The sequence below is a fragment of the Eurosta solidaginis genome, chromosome 3 (assembly GCF_040869045.1).
Source record: "Eurosta solidaginis isolate ZX-2024a chromosome 3, ASM4086904v1, whole genome shotgun sequence".
NCBI classification, from domain to species: Eukaryota; Metazoa; Arthropoda; class Insecta; order Diptera; family Tephritidae; genus Eurosta; species Eurosta solidaginis.
In genome coordinates this window covers 245,705,333-245,726,008 of record NC_090321.1, presented here as the reverse complement: position 1 = coordinate 245,726,008, position 20,676 = coordinate 245,705,333, and the positions used below count along the sequence as shown (strand labels likewise).

The window sequence follows — 20,676 nt, the reverse complement described above, 5'->3', positions numbered from 1 at the left end:
AACTGGGCTTTATTTTTACTATTTTAGGAGTAGAACAATAACACTAATACTTCAGAACTTATAGCGTGTTTAAATCAAACTGATTCGTTATTACTCAGCATGCGCTGCTTTTATACTCTCGGTTTCCTCGTTCACTCATTTCTCCTAAGGTCTAATAATTTCGCGAACAGTTGTACCTCATGCTTTACATGTGTATTTGTAGTTTATAGACATGTGCGTGTGTATGTGTGAGTAACTACTTCGGCTGATGACTACATCTGTGTATGTGAGATAGCTCTTCGTCGCCTTTTACATAAGTGTTGCTACGTTTAATGTGTACATGTACATAAGAGTGGCTGCTTCATGTTTTTGTTGTTGCGTGATTATTTACTAACAGCTTAGTGATGCTAATATTCACACAATATCAATATTAATATCTATATTTAATTAGCAAGACATGCTCAATGAAACAACTTTTTTCTAAGTTTTTGATGTTACTTTGCCCGGGAGTTGAACCCCGGATCTTTTAGATCGTTTAGAGGACAATAATAAGCTGGGTGACATATAACTTAGTGATTTACACTTATAAACATCTATATATACATATGTATATAAGATGAGTAAAGTTTACTTTATTTATTTAACATCAATGTGTTTATTATATGTGAAAATATTTATCGACAGCGCAATCAGTGGTTGACAATTTTTTCTTATTTCTCAATGTGTTTCTAATTTGCTATGTTATTACTGTTTTAATTAGATTACGAAAGTGAGTACTTCATAAACTATCTGTATTGTGTTGTAACAATAAAAAAAATACTAAAGTATTTTCCCGGCATCAAAAAGCAAACGAGGGAAAATTGAAGTTATAGAGAATCTTCAACGACGAACAGCAATGAAAGGTCGCAAAATGGCGATAGGTAATTCACTACATTACCTGCCTAAAGATTAAAAAAAAACAACATTGTGTTTTGGTTAAAATTTCATAAAAAATTCATCTTTTAATTTTTTTTTAATTGTGAAAATTATATCAAAATTTTATGTTTAACTGTATCCCACAATTCATTCTTTGATCATAATCAACATAAATTGGCGCTTAACCGCCTAATCGACTTTGGACGTTTCGTAACAAGTCATGCCAGCTATTCCTGTTTCGCGATAACTCATGCCAATTGGGGGCACCAAGGGACGTAAAGTCATTCTCTCCATGCCTCTCCTAACTCAGTGGAGGTATCCTCCTTCCTTTGCTTCCAAACTTCAGTGTCATTCGCATAACATTAGCTACACAGCGAAGACTTTGGGTTTGGCAGAAAAAAGTAGAAACCTTAGACTATCTTAGAAAAAGCTTCATACTTTTCTCGTTATCGCTGGAAGTTTATAGTTCCCAGATATAAAAAAATCTCCTTTATTCGCTGCACTTGCTGGTTGCCTGCCGCAAGAGGTATTTCGGAAGAAATTTTGGCTTTATTTTTTACATAAACTCATAGCCTATATATTTTCAAAACTTTTCAATTAAAATTCTTGATCAAGACGCTGTGAAACGACTCACAAATGATAGGATATCTCGTCCATTAAAGAGATTTAAAAAAAAATATAAGTGCTTGATTTCTGACACATTGTTCAGATTTCCAGTGATTCGCAGAGAGTTCATCTGCAACTCCCTTAAACTTGAACGTCTTGAAACCAACTTCTTTGCTTGGTCTGGAAATAGCTCAAACAAATTTTTCGTTTGCTTGTTTTGATCACTAGTTTTGCAAGTAACACATTTATTTAAGATTGTTTATCATTTTCAAATAAATAAAAGCATCTGGCGAAAATATGGAAAATATCTGGCAAGTAATCCTATTCTGAAAAAAAATTCCAAATTGAAAGGAAAATATTGTACTATGTACTGATATCCATAGGAGATGCTGATATTATATTTATCTCATGCTGGTGTTAAACCCACATCCTTTTTGTTTGGCTTGCAGAATTTATTTATGAATATTTAAAATCGTCAAGACAGTGTTTTTGAAAGCACGGTTGATTTTTAAAATTTCCTAATTTCCCCTTAGTGTAGTCATCTAATTAACGTAAGCATTACGTCAATTTTTCACGTTCAGGTCACTTTTTTTTTTGGTTCTCATTCATTAAATTTTACTGTTTGCTGCTGTATACTTCTTCGTTTACATTTTAAAATGAGTACACTGAGAAAAATGCCTCGGTTTTTTATATGTCCAATGCATACTATTTTTTATTGTTTTTTGTAGCATGTCCCTAATTTTTTAATTGCCCTCCTAGCGAGTTTGTATTTCAAATAAAATTGTATTCTATACATGACTTAGGTAGCCTAAAGACGTATTTTAGGCCGAGCTTCTCCTCTTCCAATTTGCGTCGAGCTGCTTTTAATTTTTCCTACAAATTGGCGGGGCGGGACCTACTTGTTGTAAGGCCACTCCGAACGGATCTGCAAGGTAGATGTGTTTTCACTGAGAAAAAATTTCTTCTAATTAAAAAACCTTGTTTCTAAAATTTTGATGTTGCTTTTCCCGGGGCGTGAACCCAGGATCCAGCACACAATGGGGCCGCCATGAACGAATAATTTTCAAAATATTTCCCAGATTTTACATGAATTTGTTATGCTTCTTAAGTTATTTCTTAACAAGGAATGAAACCGCAACAGTAAGCATAACCTTTTAAAACCGTTTTATTTTGCGTAAGCGAAACCGAAAACAAAATCGTTATTTTAGTACGTAAGGAACCATTTAAGAAGGCGGAACCGGTTCCAAACGATTTTGCCAAAAATACCAGATACTGGAAACACAGAACTCTATTGTAATCTATTATGTAAATAGGAAATTGACAATTTTACTCCCCTTTTAAAGCAAAACTATAATTCTTGAGTACAAACAATTATATATGAATCGATAGGTCTTCTCACTTGGCAGTTCAAGCCAATAAAAAATATTTCAAAAAAGTTATACGCTTAGATATTAATTTAAAAATTACACTAACACAAATAACAAACACACATTTGACCTGTGAAACTGTTGTTGTTGTGTTTAGAAAACCAGCAAACGAACTCAGATTTGATCTCGCTAGCAAATGAACGAAGAGTGTGTACATACTTGTTTTGTGGGAAGCATAGCGGGAGAGTCAGCAAATATAAGTAAAGGTAAAATTTTCTTTGCTGCTATTCAAAGTGTTTACAAAAACAAACGGGAATATTACAGTAGGAGTTTTTATTTGTTTTGTTGGTGTGTACAACTTTGTTAGTTAGGAAAATAAAATATTATAAAATAAATTAAGGTTAAATAAAAAATTATAATACAAAATTAAATAAAAACAAGTAAGGAAGGTTAAGTTCGGGTGTAACCGAACATTACATACTCAGTTGAGAGCTATGGTGACAACATAAGAGGAAAATAACCATGTAGGAAAATGAACCGAGGGAAACCCTGGAATGTGTTTGTATGACATGTGTATCATATGAAAGGCATTAAAGATTATTTTATGAGGGAGTGCGCCATAGTTCTATAGGTGGACGCCATTTAGGGATATAGCCATAAAGGTGGATCAGGGTTGACTCTAGAATGCGTTTGCACAATATGGGCATCAAACGAAAGGTGTTAATGAGTATTTTAAAAGGGAGTAATCCTTAGTTCCATAGCTGGACGCCGTTTCGAGATATCGCCATAAAGGTGGACCAGGGGTGACCCTAGAATTTGTTTGTACAATATGGGTATCAAAAGAAAGGTGTTAATGAGTATTTTAAAAGGGAGTAATCCTTAGTTCCATAGGTGGACGCCGTTTCGAGATATCGCCATAAAGGTGGACCAGGGGTGACCCTAGAATTTGTTTGTACAATATGGGTATCAAAAGAAAGGTGTTAATGAGTATTTTAAAAGGGAGTAATCCTTAGTTCCATAGGTGGACGCCGTTTCGAGATATCGCCATAAAGGTGGACCAGGGGTGACCCTAGAATTTGTTTGTACAATATGGGTATCAAAAGAAAGGTGTTAATGAGTATTTTAAAAGGGAGTAATCCTTAGTTCCATAGGTGGACACCTTTTCGGAATATCGCCACAAAGGTGGACCAGGGGTGACTCTAGAATGTGTTTGTACGATATGGGTATCAAATTAAAGGTATTAATGAGGGTTTTAAAAGGGAGTGGTGGTAGTTGTATATGTGAAGGCGTTTTCCAGATATCGACCAAAATGTGGACTAGGGTGACCCAGAACATTATCGGTTGGATACCGCTAATTTATTTATATATGTAATACCTGGCAAGATTTTAAGGGTGTTTTATTTCGCCCTGCAGAACTTTTTCATTTTCTTCTACTTAATATGGTAGGTGTCACAACCATTTTATAAATTTTTTTGCTAAAGTTATATTTCGCGTCAATAAAACAATCCAATTACCTTACCATGTTTCATCCCTTTTTTCGTATTTGGTATAGAATTATGGCATTTTTTTCATTTTTCGCAATTTCGATATCGAAAAAGTGGGCGTGGTCATAGTCGGATTTCGTTCATTTTTCATACCAAGGTAAAGTGGGTTCAGATAAGTCCGTGAACTGAGTTTAGTAAAGATATATCGATTTTTGCTCAAGTTATCGTGTTAACGGCCATGCGGAAGGACAGACGGACGACTGTGTATAAAAACTGGGCGTGGCATAAACCGGTTTCGCCCATTTTCACAGAAAACCGTTAACGCCATAAAATCTATGCCCCTAGCAAATTTCAAAAGGATTGGTTAATTTTTGTTCGATTTATGGCATTAAAAGTATCCTAGACAAATTAAATGAAAAAGGGCGGAGCCACGCCCATTTTTAAATTTTCTTTTATTTTTGTATTTTGTTGCACCATATCATTACTGGAGTTGAATCTTGACATAATTTACTTATATACTGTAAAGATATTAAATTTTTTGTTAAAATTTTACTTTAAAAAAATTTTTTTTTTAAAAGTGGTCGTGGTCCTTCTCCGATTTTGCTAATTTTTATTAAGCGTATATACAGTAATAAGAGTAACGTTCCTGCCAAATTACAGCTTGCAAAAGTTTTAAATTACCTTCTTTAAAAAGTGGGCGGTGCCACGCCCATTGTCCAAAATTTTACTAATTTTATATTTTGCGTCATAAGTTCAACTCATCTACCAAGTTTCGTTGCTTTATCGGTCTTTTGTAATGAATTATCGCACTTTTTCGGTTTTTCGAAATTTTCGATATCTTAAAAGTGGGCGTGGTTATAGTCCGATATCGTTCATTTTAAATAGCGATCTGAGATGAGTGCTCAGGAACCTACATACCAAATTTCATCAAGATACCTCAAAATTTACTCAAGTTATCGTGTTAACGGACGGACGGACGGACGGACATGGCTCAATCAAATTTTTTTTCGATCCTGATTATTTTGATATATGGAAGTCTATATCTATCTCGATTCCTTTATATATGTACAACCAACCGTTATCCAATCAAACTTAATATACTCTGTGAGCTCTGCTCAACTGAGTATAATAAATAAAATAAGATAAAATAAAATAAGGTAGAATAAAGTAAAATGCATAAACACAATCATACAACATAATTTTAAGAGAAATTAAAAAAAAATTTTAAGAAAATAAAATGAAATGAGATAAAAAGAATCAAACAAAAAATAAAATATTGTGACGAATATTAGTAACACTAAGTGATACTCGCATTACTAATCTGATACGAAGTAAATAAAGCCGCAATAACAATAAAGCAAGCTGCCAAACTTGTATGTACGTTAACAAATTAATCATCATGTACACACATACATACAAGCAGCAGAGAGATACTCACAAACGCATGTCATCATCAGCTACTACTTCGCTCACATATACACACGCATATGGTTACACACTACAAATATACGCGCGTATGGTTCGTGACCAGGCAGAGGATTCTAGAAAAAGAAACGTCTAGACATTTGGGCAGAGAGTATAAAAGCAGCAGAAGCTGAGTAAGTCCTAATCAGTTTGATTTAAGCACGCTATTGGTTGTGAACTCAACTGTTTGTGAAGTACTTTCAAAGTTGTCTAATAAAGACCATTTTGCATTATTGAATATTGGAGTTATTTATTCAATTTAGCGATACGAACGTTAGTAGAAGGTGTATAATAAGTGGAATTTCCCTAAATTCGTTACAATATAATAAAATAAATGAAAGGATAGAAAATGAAAGGAAATGCATTAAAGGAAAGGAAGGGAAAGGTACAAAATGGAAAAGAGAGGAAAGGAGAGAGCGGCGAATAAAGTAAATAAATAAATGGGAAGAAGAAAGGAAACAGAAATAAAAGGAAAGGAAGGAGCACAATATGGATAGAAAAGAAGGGAAAGAAAGCGAAGGAAAGACACAGTAGTGGTTGAATCTCAATTAATACTACAAACGTCACAGGCGAATAAAGGCTTAAATAAAAATAGTTGTATGAGATGAACATTTTAAAGCTGGAAAACTGCCAAATTTTCTACTTTAAAATTTTCACTAATTGTTCAGCCTGAGCCTATCAGACCAAGCTAGCTGAACCTAGGCCTAGCCTGACCAACGGCTCAAACTTGTTTTCCTTATACATATGTATATACCTTCATATTTATTATTCAACTAGCTTTACCAGGCGCACGTTGTAACGCCCGAGATCGAATGGATGTTGCGTTGTTTTTTCTGTTTTGTTTGTTGATAATTTAATTTATTGTTCGGTAAATTGAATTGAATTTTGTACGCATATTTGGTGAAATTTTCTGCTAAAACATTTTATTCTTGTATCTTATTTTATATTATTGTATTGGTTTTATCGCTGATGATAGTTGCTTTGATTACATTCCGAAGAAGCATGACTGGTGAGCCAATTTTCAAAGTTGATATATGCGCAGGCATTCCTTTTGGTTCTAAGGAGTATAGAAATTCATTTGGATAATTCACAATTTTATCTTCATCTGTAACTGTGTCGATCGATTTATATTTCGTCACTTCACCAGGAAATTGATTTTGAAAGCGATCATTGATTTTGTTAACATGATCATTTTTGGGAGCTAAGATAGTTCTTTCGCATAGCCAAAAAACAAAAACATTTAAATTTAAAATTAAAATTCTTAATTCTGAAATATGAACAACTTTCGTCTTGATCGAAGGAACCTCGAGCCAAATTTGGTGATGATCGAAGTATAGCAAACACGTTTCCATAGGGAACACACACACAGAATTTGATTTTTATAGAAGATGTAGATAGACTGAAGCTAAACAATTTTTTTAACAGCGGCAGATAACTAAACGTCCAAAAGGCATAACAGCTAAACTCAACAATGCAGTCAAATTTGAGGTGCTTAAATAACTTAAGCTTGTACGGCAGCCATAGTTTTTCCCCATTCCACATTTTACTGGAGGTTTTAGGACTTAACGTCACATAGCTCCTTACCAATTTTAATTATTCTACCATTACGACATCCAGATATATGCAGTATAATATATTCCATTTGTATGGGAAGGGCTACGCCCCCTTTTTCCCAATTCCATATTTTCTTGGTGGTGTTAAGCATTGACCTCAAATAACTCCTTACTGAATTTCAATGTTCTGGCATGTATACGTTCAAAGTTATGCAGTACCAAAGATTCCATATGAATGGGAGGTTCCACGCCCCCTTTTTCCCAAGTCCGCCTTTTCTTGGTGGTGTTAGGGATTGACCTCATATAACTCCTTACTGAATTTCAATGTTCTGGCATGTATACCTTCAAAGTTATGCATTACTAAAGATTCCATTTGTATGTGAGGTGCCACGCCCCCTTTCTCCAAATTCCGCATTTTCTTGGTGGTGTTAGGGATTTACCTCATATAACTCCTCATTGAATCAATGTTTTGGCATGTATACCTTCAAAGGTATGCAGTACCAAAGATTCCATTTGTATGGGAGGTGCCACGCCCATTTTATATATCGAAATTATTTTTAGCCTAAAACCTTCCCGTTGATCGAAGGAACCCATATTCAAAATTTGGTGATGATTGATGTGTGGGAAATACGTTTCCATAGCGATAACACACACACACAGAATTTGATTTTTGTATATATATGGCTAAACCGATTTGGGATTTCAAAATCAAATGACCATCATCTCTCCTTCCTGTATCTTTCCTAAAAATTTCATGGCAATCTGTCGAGCCGTTCTCGAGTTATGGAGTGAGAATCAAAATGTACACTTCTTTTTATATATATATAGATAAATATTATTTTGTTTACAAACTTGAGTTGGTACTTTTGCTTTGAAACCGAAACCGGAACGAAACCGAAATAAATGTTAAAGAAGGGGTCCTGAACCGAAATAGATTGAAAAAACTTAAGCCGAAACCGGAATGTGTTCTTAATCGGTTTAATCTCTTGTGTCGAAACATTACATTATAAACATTAATCATAATTTTTTTTTTTTGAGTGCATAATCTTCGCAGTCTGAATGTATTTTGTACCTACGTTCTTATTGCGAAAATTCTCATAAAAATAATTATATAATATTTATAATAATGTAATCAAAAGGCTTTGTGTATTTGAAATTCACATAAAGGTTTCATTAGTGTTCGCTTGAAAAATATAAAGAAGAACTGCGTGTTAGAAACCAAAACTAAGTCAGACGTTTGAGCTGCTGCTATGATCATAGATTTTTTGTTGTAAAAACTATCATAATAAAGATGCATGCAAAATATAATGACAGCGAAACTTCGATAATGAGAAAAATAGGTTATTTTATTGTTGTTTTTAGTGTTACTGTTTTAACTGCAAAAACATCCCTTTAAGTCGGGGGGTGTGGGCAGTGCTTTGCCGAACTTAGTGCGGTACCATCCCGACAGCGTCTAAAAAGATTTTTTACCCTCAAACTTTCAGATCTTATCATTGTAATGGCCTTTTACCGCAGATATTCCCCGAGGAAATATTTTAAGTTCTTTGACACCGTGGAATGGGTATTTTATTATTTTATACTAGCAGATCAATCATTTTTACTTTTTCCCGAGCATTTGCTTTCATGTATTTAAAAAATGTTCCTGATTTGTATCCACCTTCCGTCATTCTCTTTTATTCTCTCTTATTCTCATTCACCCTTCAGTTTTTTTTCTCTACCAGCCTTCTTCGACCTTCGCCCTACTGTCTCTCATAGACACTCCCATGAAACATTCAAAGATACGCAATATGATTTCCATTCGTACCTCGCTCCTTTTTCTTTATTATACATATATTTTTTTCGATATAGAAGTGGCCATCAGGTTAAAATTGTAACCGTACAGGAAGCTGCAGACATTCAGGAGGAAGCGTGATTAAGCTGCAATCGCGTCAATATATATATTGATAGTCAGGCGGCGATAAAGGCAACAATCGCAAAGAATTGTCCTGGGATGCAAAGAATCATTGGAAAAACTTCGCTCAGGCAGGACCATACATTTATACCTGGTTCCCGGTAATAAGGGATGGAAGGTAACTTAGAGGCCGGTGAATTGACAAAAACACAGCACTCGATGAATCGACGGAAGACGGCCCAATCCGTTTTGTAGAAATCAGAAAGAGATAGGAGTTGCATATGGTCCATCCAGCAGGAAAGGCGTGGACAGAATTTCTAAGATCATGTGGGTCTACGTTAGACTCACAAAGTTGCACATATCTGTAACGAGACAACACTTAAAGCTCACTATGGGTATACTAACTTTACACTGCCTTCCGGCGTAACATGCTTACAAGTAAGGCCTCGTCAGTAACAGCAGATATAGGAAGTGAGAGCTGTTGGAAGGAACGGTTGAGCACGTTCATGCGCTCGCGAGGTCAAGGCTCCTGCTATTAGGGCCGGCAGAGTTGCCGGCTATTCTAACTAAAATCTCAAGGCAGCAATTAACCTAGGTCCTAGAGAAGTTATAGTATTTGCCAAGAGAACGGAGTTATACTGTGGCATCTGATTGGTGCGCTTACGTTTGCTCGTCAAACAAATTCCGGTAACACTATGGACACATTCAGTCTACGTGAGGTCTCTATTGACTCGCCAGTTCAACCTAACATTACCTAAAGATTAACTCGCTTATTAATAAAAATACGAAAGGTTTTTAGAATGGCATTCCCAAAAAACATCCAATTAAATAAATGCAAGGCGCGATATGCCTCCGAAAGGAGTTTAGGTGGAGCTTCGCTTCCAATATCCGGCGTGCTCCTTTTAATTTTTCCTACAAATCTGCGGGACGCGACCTACCTGTGTTACGCCAACTCCGAAGGGCATCTACAAGGCAGATGAGTTTTCACTGGGAAGCTTTTCATGGCAGAAAAACACTCGGAGTGTTTGCCAAATCACTGCCGAGGGGCGACCGCGCTTAGAAAAACGTTTGTCTAATAGAAAAAACTTGTTTCCAAACCTTTTATGTTTCTTTGCCCTGCACTTCTTATTTGTGTACAAAGCTACATGGGAAATTTATTGTATCTAGTTTTTACTGTATTTCAATGTCGAACCTTTCAGTGCTCAAAGAATATACTTACCTAACTGCTTAAACTAACGTTACTTAAAACTCTAGAATGGTACTTTGCCGTTGATGCTTATATAATAAAACAGTGTGAATTTTTCGTGCGCTAAGCATGCGCAGAAATCATTAAATAAAAATTAATGAGTAAAATAAACGCAAAAAAAATCAACATCACTACGACACGCTTGCATGCCCGGGGTGTTTAATTTGAATTTAGCACGTTAGAATCTGATTTACAAAACATGTATGTAATAATCTGAGTTGGGCATATTGCACTGAAACTAAAAACTTAGTGAGAGTAAAAAGTCCTATTAATTTGGCTTTAAAATCTGACATTTGTTTCAATAGGATTCCTGATCAAAATTTTACCCACTGTAAAGTCCGGTTTTTCAGTATAAGTTCAACTCAGTTTGTCAGTTAAACTACGCTTAAACTTATTCTTCAGTTTTTCAGTGTAATTTAACTGAAGGTTAAGCTGAGCTTAAGCGGTCCTTCTGGCAGGGTTAAATCCTATTTAACCTATCAGTTATTCACGTTCGTTCGAAATGGCGTCGAATATACCCAACAAGCATTTGAGCTTGGGTACCGTTAGAGCTCATGTTGATAACAAGGCATACTTCTAAAACCTCACGAGTTGTTTCGAAACAGGGGCCCAACTCGAGAATCATAGCGTACTCAGCAAAAGAGGGAATTTTTTATAAAGCAAAAACTTTTATTATTTAAGTTGAAAACATTTAATTCCCACTTGTGGTTCTCTAACTGGACTCAAATGTAAGATTCTATACTACAGTATACTACACGAAAATAAAATAAAATATGTATAATTTATTTTTGATTAATTACGCTTATTATTATTTCTCACAGTAAACAGCTGCTTGTTTTGGTGGTATCCAACTCGATATCCAATGTAGGATATCAACTGGAGAAATATGTTGGATATTCATTTAAAAACTGTACATATCCCAAAATCTCTCAAAGGTTAGATAATAATTTGATAATGATAATCAACTCGAGAACTCAAAACTTTAAAAAATTTCTCCAAGGTTGGATAGTGATTGGAGAATGAAGGTGTATATTAACTCGAGAACTATCTGGTTTAAGAATAATTAAATAATGATATTGGATATTACCTTCGAAACTAGATATATAATTCGCTGGAGAAATATTTTTTCCATGTTTGTTGGGTAAACAAAATCCAACTGTTGCCGTATCTACAAATTATCTAGATAATAAATAAAATAATTAAAAAAATGTTTTTAAGTTAAACGGTTTTATTGAAAATAATACTTACATTAAATAATAATAATACTAAAATCTAGAAAATAATTGCAATTAAATAAAAGCTTTGGGCGCATCAAACTGCTATTGATAGTCAAGCGCCCATATCTCTACAAATCATTTATTCATATATGTATAAGTCAGACCAACTAGACCTTAATCAGGTTATGCTACGCTTCACAATTTTAGAAATTTCAAGCGCCCAACGCTTTTATTTAATCGTCTGATCAACGCCCTAGATTGATGAGGAATGTAATGACCAGTACCTAGGACCTACGTAATTATTTTCTAGCTTTTAGTATTATTATTACTTAATGCTATTATTGTTTTCAATAAAACCGTTTAACTTGAACATTTTTTTAATTATTTAAGTTTTTAGTCCTTATTTAAATGCTTATAATTTTTCATTCTAATTAGTTCATTTAGTGACTCATTATTACAATGACTCTTTCCTGACAATTTAGTACAATCTAAGTCCTCAATACGTATGCTTGTCCCTCCTCGAACTCCAAAGTATTTTGATGTCACTTCTACCAGACTGTATGTAATATTTGTTCCAAATATGAGCCAAATCGGACCACAAATATGATTTTTTTAATATCGCGGGCCATGCGCCACCTATCGTAGTTTTTTCTTATTATTGCATTGTCATCGGGCTGTGAACTATATTCCAAGTTTCAAGCTTCTAGCTTATCGGGAAGTTACTTAAATTTCAATTACAAATTTCGTTCAAAACGGCCTGCAGGCCGGCCGCCACACAGAGTCAACCTAAATAAAACCGTTTAAAAACCAATGTTGCCGTACAAAAGAGCATACCCCAAAGGCCGCCTCCAACTGTGACTGAAGAACTGCTCAGTAGTTTAACTTAGTTTAAGCTTAGCTTAACCAAATACTTAAAAAACGGGCCTAAGTGAATAAAGCTCCAGTTTTACCGGCCAGGCCATAATAGTAATGTTTTATTGACTTGCCTGATCAAATTTAGTGCATTATGCCCAACTATGCTTATTATAATAGTAACGTTGTGTGTTTTTTTAATTAGGGAGTTGCTTGCACTTTTGCGGGGCATAAGAATTATTTTAAGAATATAAAAAAAATTTAGTAAATATAAAAAATATAAATATGATCATATGTATTTAATTAGCGAGCTTTGTTCATATTGCTTTATACAATGGTCTATGTTATTGATATTAGAGAAAAATTGTAAAGTTTACATATAAAAATATATGTAAGCATCTGTTGAAAATAAAGTTTTGCGCAATGACACTAATTTGTGCATTTATTTTTTCTTCTTTTACTTTTAGGGTGGCTTCCGGCTGCATTTGCTCGACGCATTAGACCGTCCTGTGTTGGATCTAACGCCGCATGTCAATCAATCGGAATTTGTGCGCACAGATGTGACGTAAGTTGTGCTGTAATTTATTGAATGTGGAAAAGTTTTTATATCCTTCCACTCTATTTCTTTATCCTTTCTTACGTAGCTACCTATATGGAGTTTTGTATTTTCTTACCAATAGCATACAAGGCCGTTTTCTCGGCCAATTCAATCTAACCTTACTAACTTTAAAATTTATCTGCCCTATTAACACAAATTTTGTTCACAAAAATTGTTTTGTCGAACAGATGAACCTTAAAGTTAACTTTGTTTTACTCAATTCAGTATTTAAGAATAAAGAAGTAATAAGCAGCGGGGTATAACATAATCCCGACTTACAAAATCCCGAAACTCATAATCCCGACACAACCAACTCTCGAACCTAAATTCCGACAAACATGTAAATTGGGAAATCAAAAAAACTACAACTATACACATCGTCGCTAACAAGATCCAACACCAGCTATGCACTCAAAAAAATAACGCTTATCGGATCCAACTTCGGCTACGCGATCCCCAGTATTTCTGCACATAGCACCTTTCTGTGTAAGTGTAATGTGTAATAACGAAACTTTGGTAAATTTGTATGGAGTGTGTTGTCCGGATTTGGAGTAGTCGAGATTTTGCCTAGTCGGGATATTGTCTTCTCGAGATTTTGTTATTTCTGGATTGTGTGTGGTAGGAATTTCTGCAAATTATCCGGATTCTGCAAGTCGTGCTCTTATATACAGCCCGTGAAACAAAGCGAAGTGGGAGTCCATGACCAATGGAAGCTCGCAAGGGCTACACGTCGTTTTCTTTGAATCCTATCCGGAAGATTCTTTCTGCGTACTAATCTCTACCAGACCCCGGCAATTGTCCTCTTGGGTATACGGATATTATATTCATTCTGCGTTTCATGTTGGTGGTGTTGTAGCGATAAGGACACTCCCCGAAAGCCTTGTTATCGATGTTTATAGTCCCGAGCCATACCACCCTCCCACACCCTAGATCCATGAGGAACTTGGGGTCGCCAGCGCATCGGCTGTTAAAGAAACGGGATTTGCCACGGGTAGGTGAGGTTAAATTTCATGTTTTATGTAAGCAGAACTTTTTTCGGGTCTTTTTCGGAAATGATTGCTATCTGCAGTTAACTTCAGTGGAACATTTTCGGGTCCTTTTTTTATGGGCAACACTGCCAACAGATTTAAAAGGTTGGATATGCCTTAGCACTAAATTCCATATTTTGTAAGCATTTGACTCTCCAACTTTTTGAAAATTAAAAATTGAGCTTCGCATGTCAGGTTTGGGAGCTAACTCGGCTTCCAGTTCGAATTTATTTCTAGAAAACGCCATTATGTATTCAGATAGGGCGTTTTTAAAGCCGTTTCTGAGATAGAGCGTTCTTCCAAGACAATCTAATATATGGCATATTTCTCAAAAAAAAAGTCAGGCTGAGACTCTGCAGTCGGAATAGGGAATTCTAAAAGGGACTAAAACATTAAAAATCCATTACGTGATATCGATAAACTGATTAAATTAGTTAAACCTTAAGTCCCAAATAGAAACTTTTTAAAAAAATCGTCGACCTAATGAGCATTAACCTAGCAGTCAGGGCACATTCCTTCCTCTATTTCGTGACTAATATTTAGAAGAATTGAACTTAAGACTGCAACGCCTGAAAGCGAGGATTCTGTAACAATTATACTAGTTAATCCAACGGAGATGGAAGGTTTGAAGACCGAGGCAAATTCCTTAAGAAGGAATAATGATGACCCGGTAACCGACATATATGACTAACTCGAGTTATGGAGGGAACTTTTCTCCTACTTGCGAGTGTGGGAACCTGTGATTCGCATATTTTTATTACAGAGTTAACAGCGAAAACAATGTTAGCCTCGAGGTTCGAAGAAAAATCATTGTTGCCAAAAGGTGCTACTAGAGCCGCAGTGGACAGCTAGAAGTTAAGCCGTCTTTAGACAAACAAATTTCAGCTACTGCACCTGCTTTCATTTGTAGCTCGGATCCATGGACAGTGTCAAAATAATATGGGGTGACCTTTCACGTATTCGAGAGAAAATATCTCTGGAAGAATTATGGTCTATGGTGCAGCAAATTTAACCCCACGACTTTTATGGCTTAGTCATGTTGAGGTAATGAACAACAAAGCTCCGAAGCCTACACGGACAGGATCATAAATCTTCCAACTCATTTTCTCTCCACACCGTTCATGATTCCAAGCCATACATCAGTGCAAGTATGATGAGCGACTTGTAGAGCGTGACCAATGACCGATGACCAAAAAAGCTAAAATTAGACTGCTTGTTCCTATAAAAAACGTTGCCACCTAACATGAGTGGTTTAAAAAAGTGTTGCCACCTATTCCAAAAACTCGAAATTTCTCTTTATTTCAGGGCACAATCACATTACGTAAACATACCACAAGATTTTGAATGCCCAAATTGCACGCTACGTTTGCTGCGTCAAGCGGATGAATGGTCAGCTGGTTATCGTTTTTGGTCGTGTGCCGATGTCGACATAAAGAATCGCAAAGATTTCCGTGAGACTTGCTCGGGCAATGGTAAATATTTCCCTTCACGTTGCAAGTGTGACAAAAACTTTTATGGACCACAGTGCCAGTACAAAGATGAATGTTCCAATAATCAAGATTGTGGTAATCAAGGCAAATGTATCGATATTGACGGCACATCACTGCCGCGTAAACAGTGTTATTGTAATTTTGGCTGGCATGGCATTGGCTGTAACAAAAAATCGCCATATCGCACGACCGAGCTAGACATGACTGTCTATTCGATGAAGCAATTATCACCAGATTATCATATGTATTGGCGTTTGTTGGAAGAACAGAAGGAGATTGAAATAGTACTTAAGGTAAATAGCACTTCGTGGGTAGGCTTGGGCTGGCGTCCTAATTCACTCAATGCTGAGTGTAAAAATTTTCCGCTCATACGTGATGCTGGTGATACAAAAACAACATTAGCAGGCGGTGAGCCTCTGAGGGTACCTGAACCAAGTCCTGAACCTGAACCAAGTCCTGAACCTGAACCAAGTCCAGAACCAGAGCCTTCACCCGAGCCGGAACCACATCCAGAACCCGAACCAGAACCAGAACCTCATCCGGAACCGGAACCGGAACCTGTGCCCGAACCTGAGCCCGAGCCAGTACCCGAACCCTCACCAAAACCAATCTCCAGAACTGCAACAAAATCTAAACGCGTTGCTAAACATAAAGCAGATGATATGCTAGAAAATATGGAAGGTGTTACATCGGTGACGACGGACGTCTCTTATCGTGTTAGTTCCTCGATGGGACGCAGACGACGTCAAGCGTCAGGTATGTGTCAACTTTATCAGTAGTTAATATATGCTATTTGAATATTGAAGCACTCACTACAAGTTTATGTAAATATTTTCAAGTTTTGATTATTTAAGTATTTTATATATTTTTTTATTTTAACACTTTTCACATACTCTTTCTTAATTGCCACAACAAAAACTTTCTTTACATTCCACTTTGTAATTACATATATATAATACAACAATAGAAACAACTACCGAATACGTACGTAAGTCGTTCAAACCGAGCCGAAAAGCAGTGCCATCACCTAAACCGAAGCCGACCCCGACCCCGGTACCGGAACCGGAACCACAACCAGAGCCGCACCCAGAAACAGAACCTGAGCCCAGCCCTGAACCGGAGCCAACGCCAGAACCGAAATCTGAGCCACATCCAGAACCGGAACCCGAACCACATCCAGAACCAGAACCCGAACCTTATCTAGAACCGGAACCTGAACCGCATCCAGAACCGGAACCCGAGCCAGAGCCACATCCTGAACCAGAGCCGGAACCGCAACCAGAACCGGAACCCGAACCACATCCAGAACCTGAGCCACATCCGAAATCATACCCAATCCCATCTGCTGAGCCAAAACCTTTTTCTATGCCAACACCAGAGCCTGAACCATCACCAGAGCCGCATGCTAAGCAAGTTGACAGAAAAAGCGGTAATTATATAAACACATAATTTATATGTACCCTACGCTTACACCCCCTAAACTTTGCCGAATGCACCTTGCACTCAGCACTCCAGCCAGCACTGCTTTGTTATCTTAAATGTTGAAAATTTCAATTCACCTTGAAAACATTTCTCTCCTTCTTTTTAACTCCATAGAACAAAAATTAAGACTGAATCCGTATACACCAAAATTTGATTTCAATCCCATGGATTGCACAGACATAGTTATAGGTACGGCGCGCGGTATGGCTAGCCGTGTGGGTGATTATTATACACGCGATCGTTCAACGCCACGTAAAGATGAATTTTATGGTGGAAAATCGGATTTGTCACTTGGTACGGGTTATGAAGAGAATGGTGTGACGACAATTATATTCCGCAAGAAACTCGTTGCCAGCGAACCCACCGATCACACTTTGGATGATGCGTTGACGCATATTATATGGGCAAAGGGTCAAGAACCAGGTCAATATGTACATTTTCCAGTTTCTGGTATCGAAACGGAAGCTGCTTCCGTAAAAGATTTCTATCAACCCGATGAGCTTAAATATCATGGGCATAAAATGCAACGAGGTGTTACGCAATTAAATTTCTTTGGTAAGTTTCTCAAAAAGTAATATACATATTTAGCACGGAAGTGATGACAAATAACGTGGGTTGTGAAATTCCAACTCAGAGCGTAGGAATTACATGAGTACTTACTTTCACTTTATTTCTACACATTTAAAATTTGTTAACCGAGTAATGAAAGATGGTGGAATATATGGATATTTCATATTTTTAGGGCAGTCTTAAGAAGAATAATTTAAAAAAACGCTTAACCGTATGGCTATTTCTTGGACGGCCCTTTTTTAAATTTTTTCTGGGAAAGGTATGAGTCAAATTTATTTAAATGGTCGCTAGAGGGTTAAAACGAATTAGCGAATTATTTGTCGCCAAATCGGATTTCTCGGCAGCCGTGGTGTGATGGTAGCGTGCTTCGCCATCCACACCGAAGATCCTGGGTTTACGCCCCGAGCAAGGGAACATCAAATTTTTAGAAACAAGTTTTTTTCAATTAGAAGAAAATTTCTCTAAGCGGGGTCGCCCCTCGGCAGAGTTCGGCAAGCACTCCGAGCGTATTTCTGCCATGAAAAGCTCTCAGTGAAAACTCATCTGCCTTGCAGATGCTGTTCGGAGTCGGCATAAAACAAGTAGGTCCCGCCAATTTGTAGGAAAAATTAAGAGGAGCATGACACAAATTGGAAGAGAAGCTCGGCCTAAAATCTCTTCGGAGTTTATCGCGCCTTACATTTATTTTTATTTAAATCGGATTTCTCCCTTTAAAACGGTAATATCAAAGATGTTTAGTTGATTTTAAATTGATTTATTGAAGAACTGATTCATCCTCCACTCCCACATTCACAAAAGGTTAAACGAGAATTTGATAAACTTAAACATTGTAATAGAGAATTTGATGCAAGACACGTTTAGACCATGGATCTCCAAAACTCGAAAGTGATTGCTTATTATCACACAAAATGAAAGCACAATTGTGCTAAGGAATTCAAATCCCTGGTATAGACGGTTGTAACATGCCACGCCAAATGTGAGGTATCGCACCAAATATTTACAAGACATTAAACCGAAATGTTTGAGTTTAGTTATTTGGCAATTCAGTGACACGAATCGAAAGCGAATAAGCGAGTAATCATCACGTTCGTTTCAATACATTTTAATTTTCTGATAAATGCATATCTATATAGAGTATCCTCCCCCTTCTTGTCGTTTTAAGCATTTCCGGTTAACGCTACAGATCACAGATCACCGAGCGATTTCTGTCAAATAAAGTGTCAGTTAGAATTAACAGAAGATGGTAAAAGTGGTTCTTAGTGATTATGATGTTATATTTGTCGACGGCGAATATCGAAGGAGGTATAGCGATGAGCTTTATGCAGATCTGACTATAGTTCAGCGAATAAAAACCCAAAGCCTTCGCTGGCTGAACCATGTCATGCGAATGGACGAAGACGCTTCGGCCAAGAAAATATTTCAGTCAACACAGAATTTTGGGAACAAAGAAAGAGGAAGACCTCCACTGAGTTGGTAGAAGATTTGACCTCCCTAGGCGCTCCCAATGGGCGTCAGTTATCGTAAACAAGAATAGCTGGCGTGACTTGTTACGAAACGGCCAAAACTGCTTAAGCGGTTAAGCGCCAATTAATGATGATGATGGTGATGAGGTGACGCAAGTGACAAGTTTACTTCAAAAAAGATCCCTCTTGAAATTTCGCTATGCATTTAGGTTTGACAAAATCTATAACTTTTCTTTCTTCTTTAATAAAAAATTCTATATTAAAATTTAGATTTTTTTGTGAATTAAAGTTTCATCATCATCATCATTAATTGGCGATTAATTGACGATTTTGGGCGTTTCCTAACAAGTCACCTGTTATGCGATAACTGACTTCAAGGAGGTCAGGTCTCCCTCCACCTTCCTCCCTCAACTTAGTGATGGACTATTCCTTCCTCTCTTCCTAAACTTCAGTGTCGATGTAAATACATTTTTGGCCATAGCGTCTTTATCCATTTGCATAACGTAACCTAAGCCAGCGAAGCTTTTGGGCTTTTATTCGCTACACTATTTTCATATTTGGGTAAAGCTCAAACACCTCATTCATTACTCGCCGTCGGCATCACGGACATGACCATAAATCAAATATAAAGTTTACATAGCATTTACACTTTCCAAAGATGGCTACAATATATTTTATACAGACTTCTACAAAAAAGTGCACAAAACGACAACTAGGCAGTCAATGGGTTAAAATGTTTAGCCAAATGCGTCCATTTCCATGTATTTTGAGCTACACTACACACATGTTTGCCTTATATATTTATGACGAAGCATTTTTTAAATTTCCTTAACTTTTCAAAAAAGCTTCTAAGTGCATAATTTCAAAATTAAAAAAATTAACGCTATGTAAGCCAAACAATATTAAAAGTTCTGAGTTGAAAAAACATCCTCCTCACACTTTCCTACTATCGACAAGAAAACATTGCACAATGTATTGATTATTTTAATTTCAGAAAAAGAAAAAGCCATCACTAAAGATGGCGTGACGGAGGCATCCACCAATTTACTGGACAATGATTGCATGGGTCATTGGAAATATCCAAGCGATTGTAAGCCTGAAAATCATACTTGCGAATATTATGCTCATTGGGAGACAGTTGGACGTGGCGACGTAATGCGTTGGCATATTGAAACATCCAACACCAAAACATGGACTGGCATTGGTTTTAGTAATGATGAGAAAATGTCACAGACCGATGCCATAATCGGTTGGGTTGATCGTAATGGACGTCCCTTCCTAATGGATACATGGATTAATGGTTATGGTGCACCAAAATTGGATGTACGTCAAGATATTATTGGCACACCAACGGGACGTATCGAATATGGAGTGACAATTTTGGAATTCGATCGTAAACGTGTGAGCAATGATGAGCAGGTAAATAAGTTAGGCTTACGAGAGGGATTAACTTGTTTTTATTTTTTATAAA

General features: G+C 36.6%; 1 protein-coding gene across 17 annotated transcripts in view; it reads left to right on the top strand.

Moving 5' to 3' along the window:
- nahoda overlaps nucleotides 1–20,676 on the top strand; it is a 364,546-nt gene that overhangs the window by 314,466 nt on the left and 29,404 nt on the right. For all 17 annotated transcript variants that reach the window (XR_010951298.1, XR_010951299.1, XR_010951297.1 and 14 more), the window contains 5 exons: nucleotides 13,042–13,139; nucleotides 15,506–16,446; nucleotides 16,658–17,119; nucleotides 17,287–17,727; nucleotides 20,200–20,624. Coding sequence is in view for 12 of the 17 variants with exons in the window: in XM_067775822.1 (XP_067631923.1) it covers nucleotides 13,042–13,139; nucleotides 15,506–16,446; nucleotides 16,658–17,119; nucleotides 17,287–17,727; nucleotides 20,200–20,624 (2,367 nt within the window). In the remaining 5 variants the exon portion in view is untranslated. The remainder of the gene's footprint in view (nucleotides 1–13,041; nucleotides 13,140–15,505; nucleotides 16,447–16,657; nucleotides 17,120–17,286; nucleotides 17,728–20,199; nucleotides 20,625–20,676) is intronic.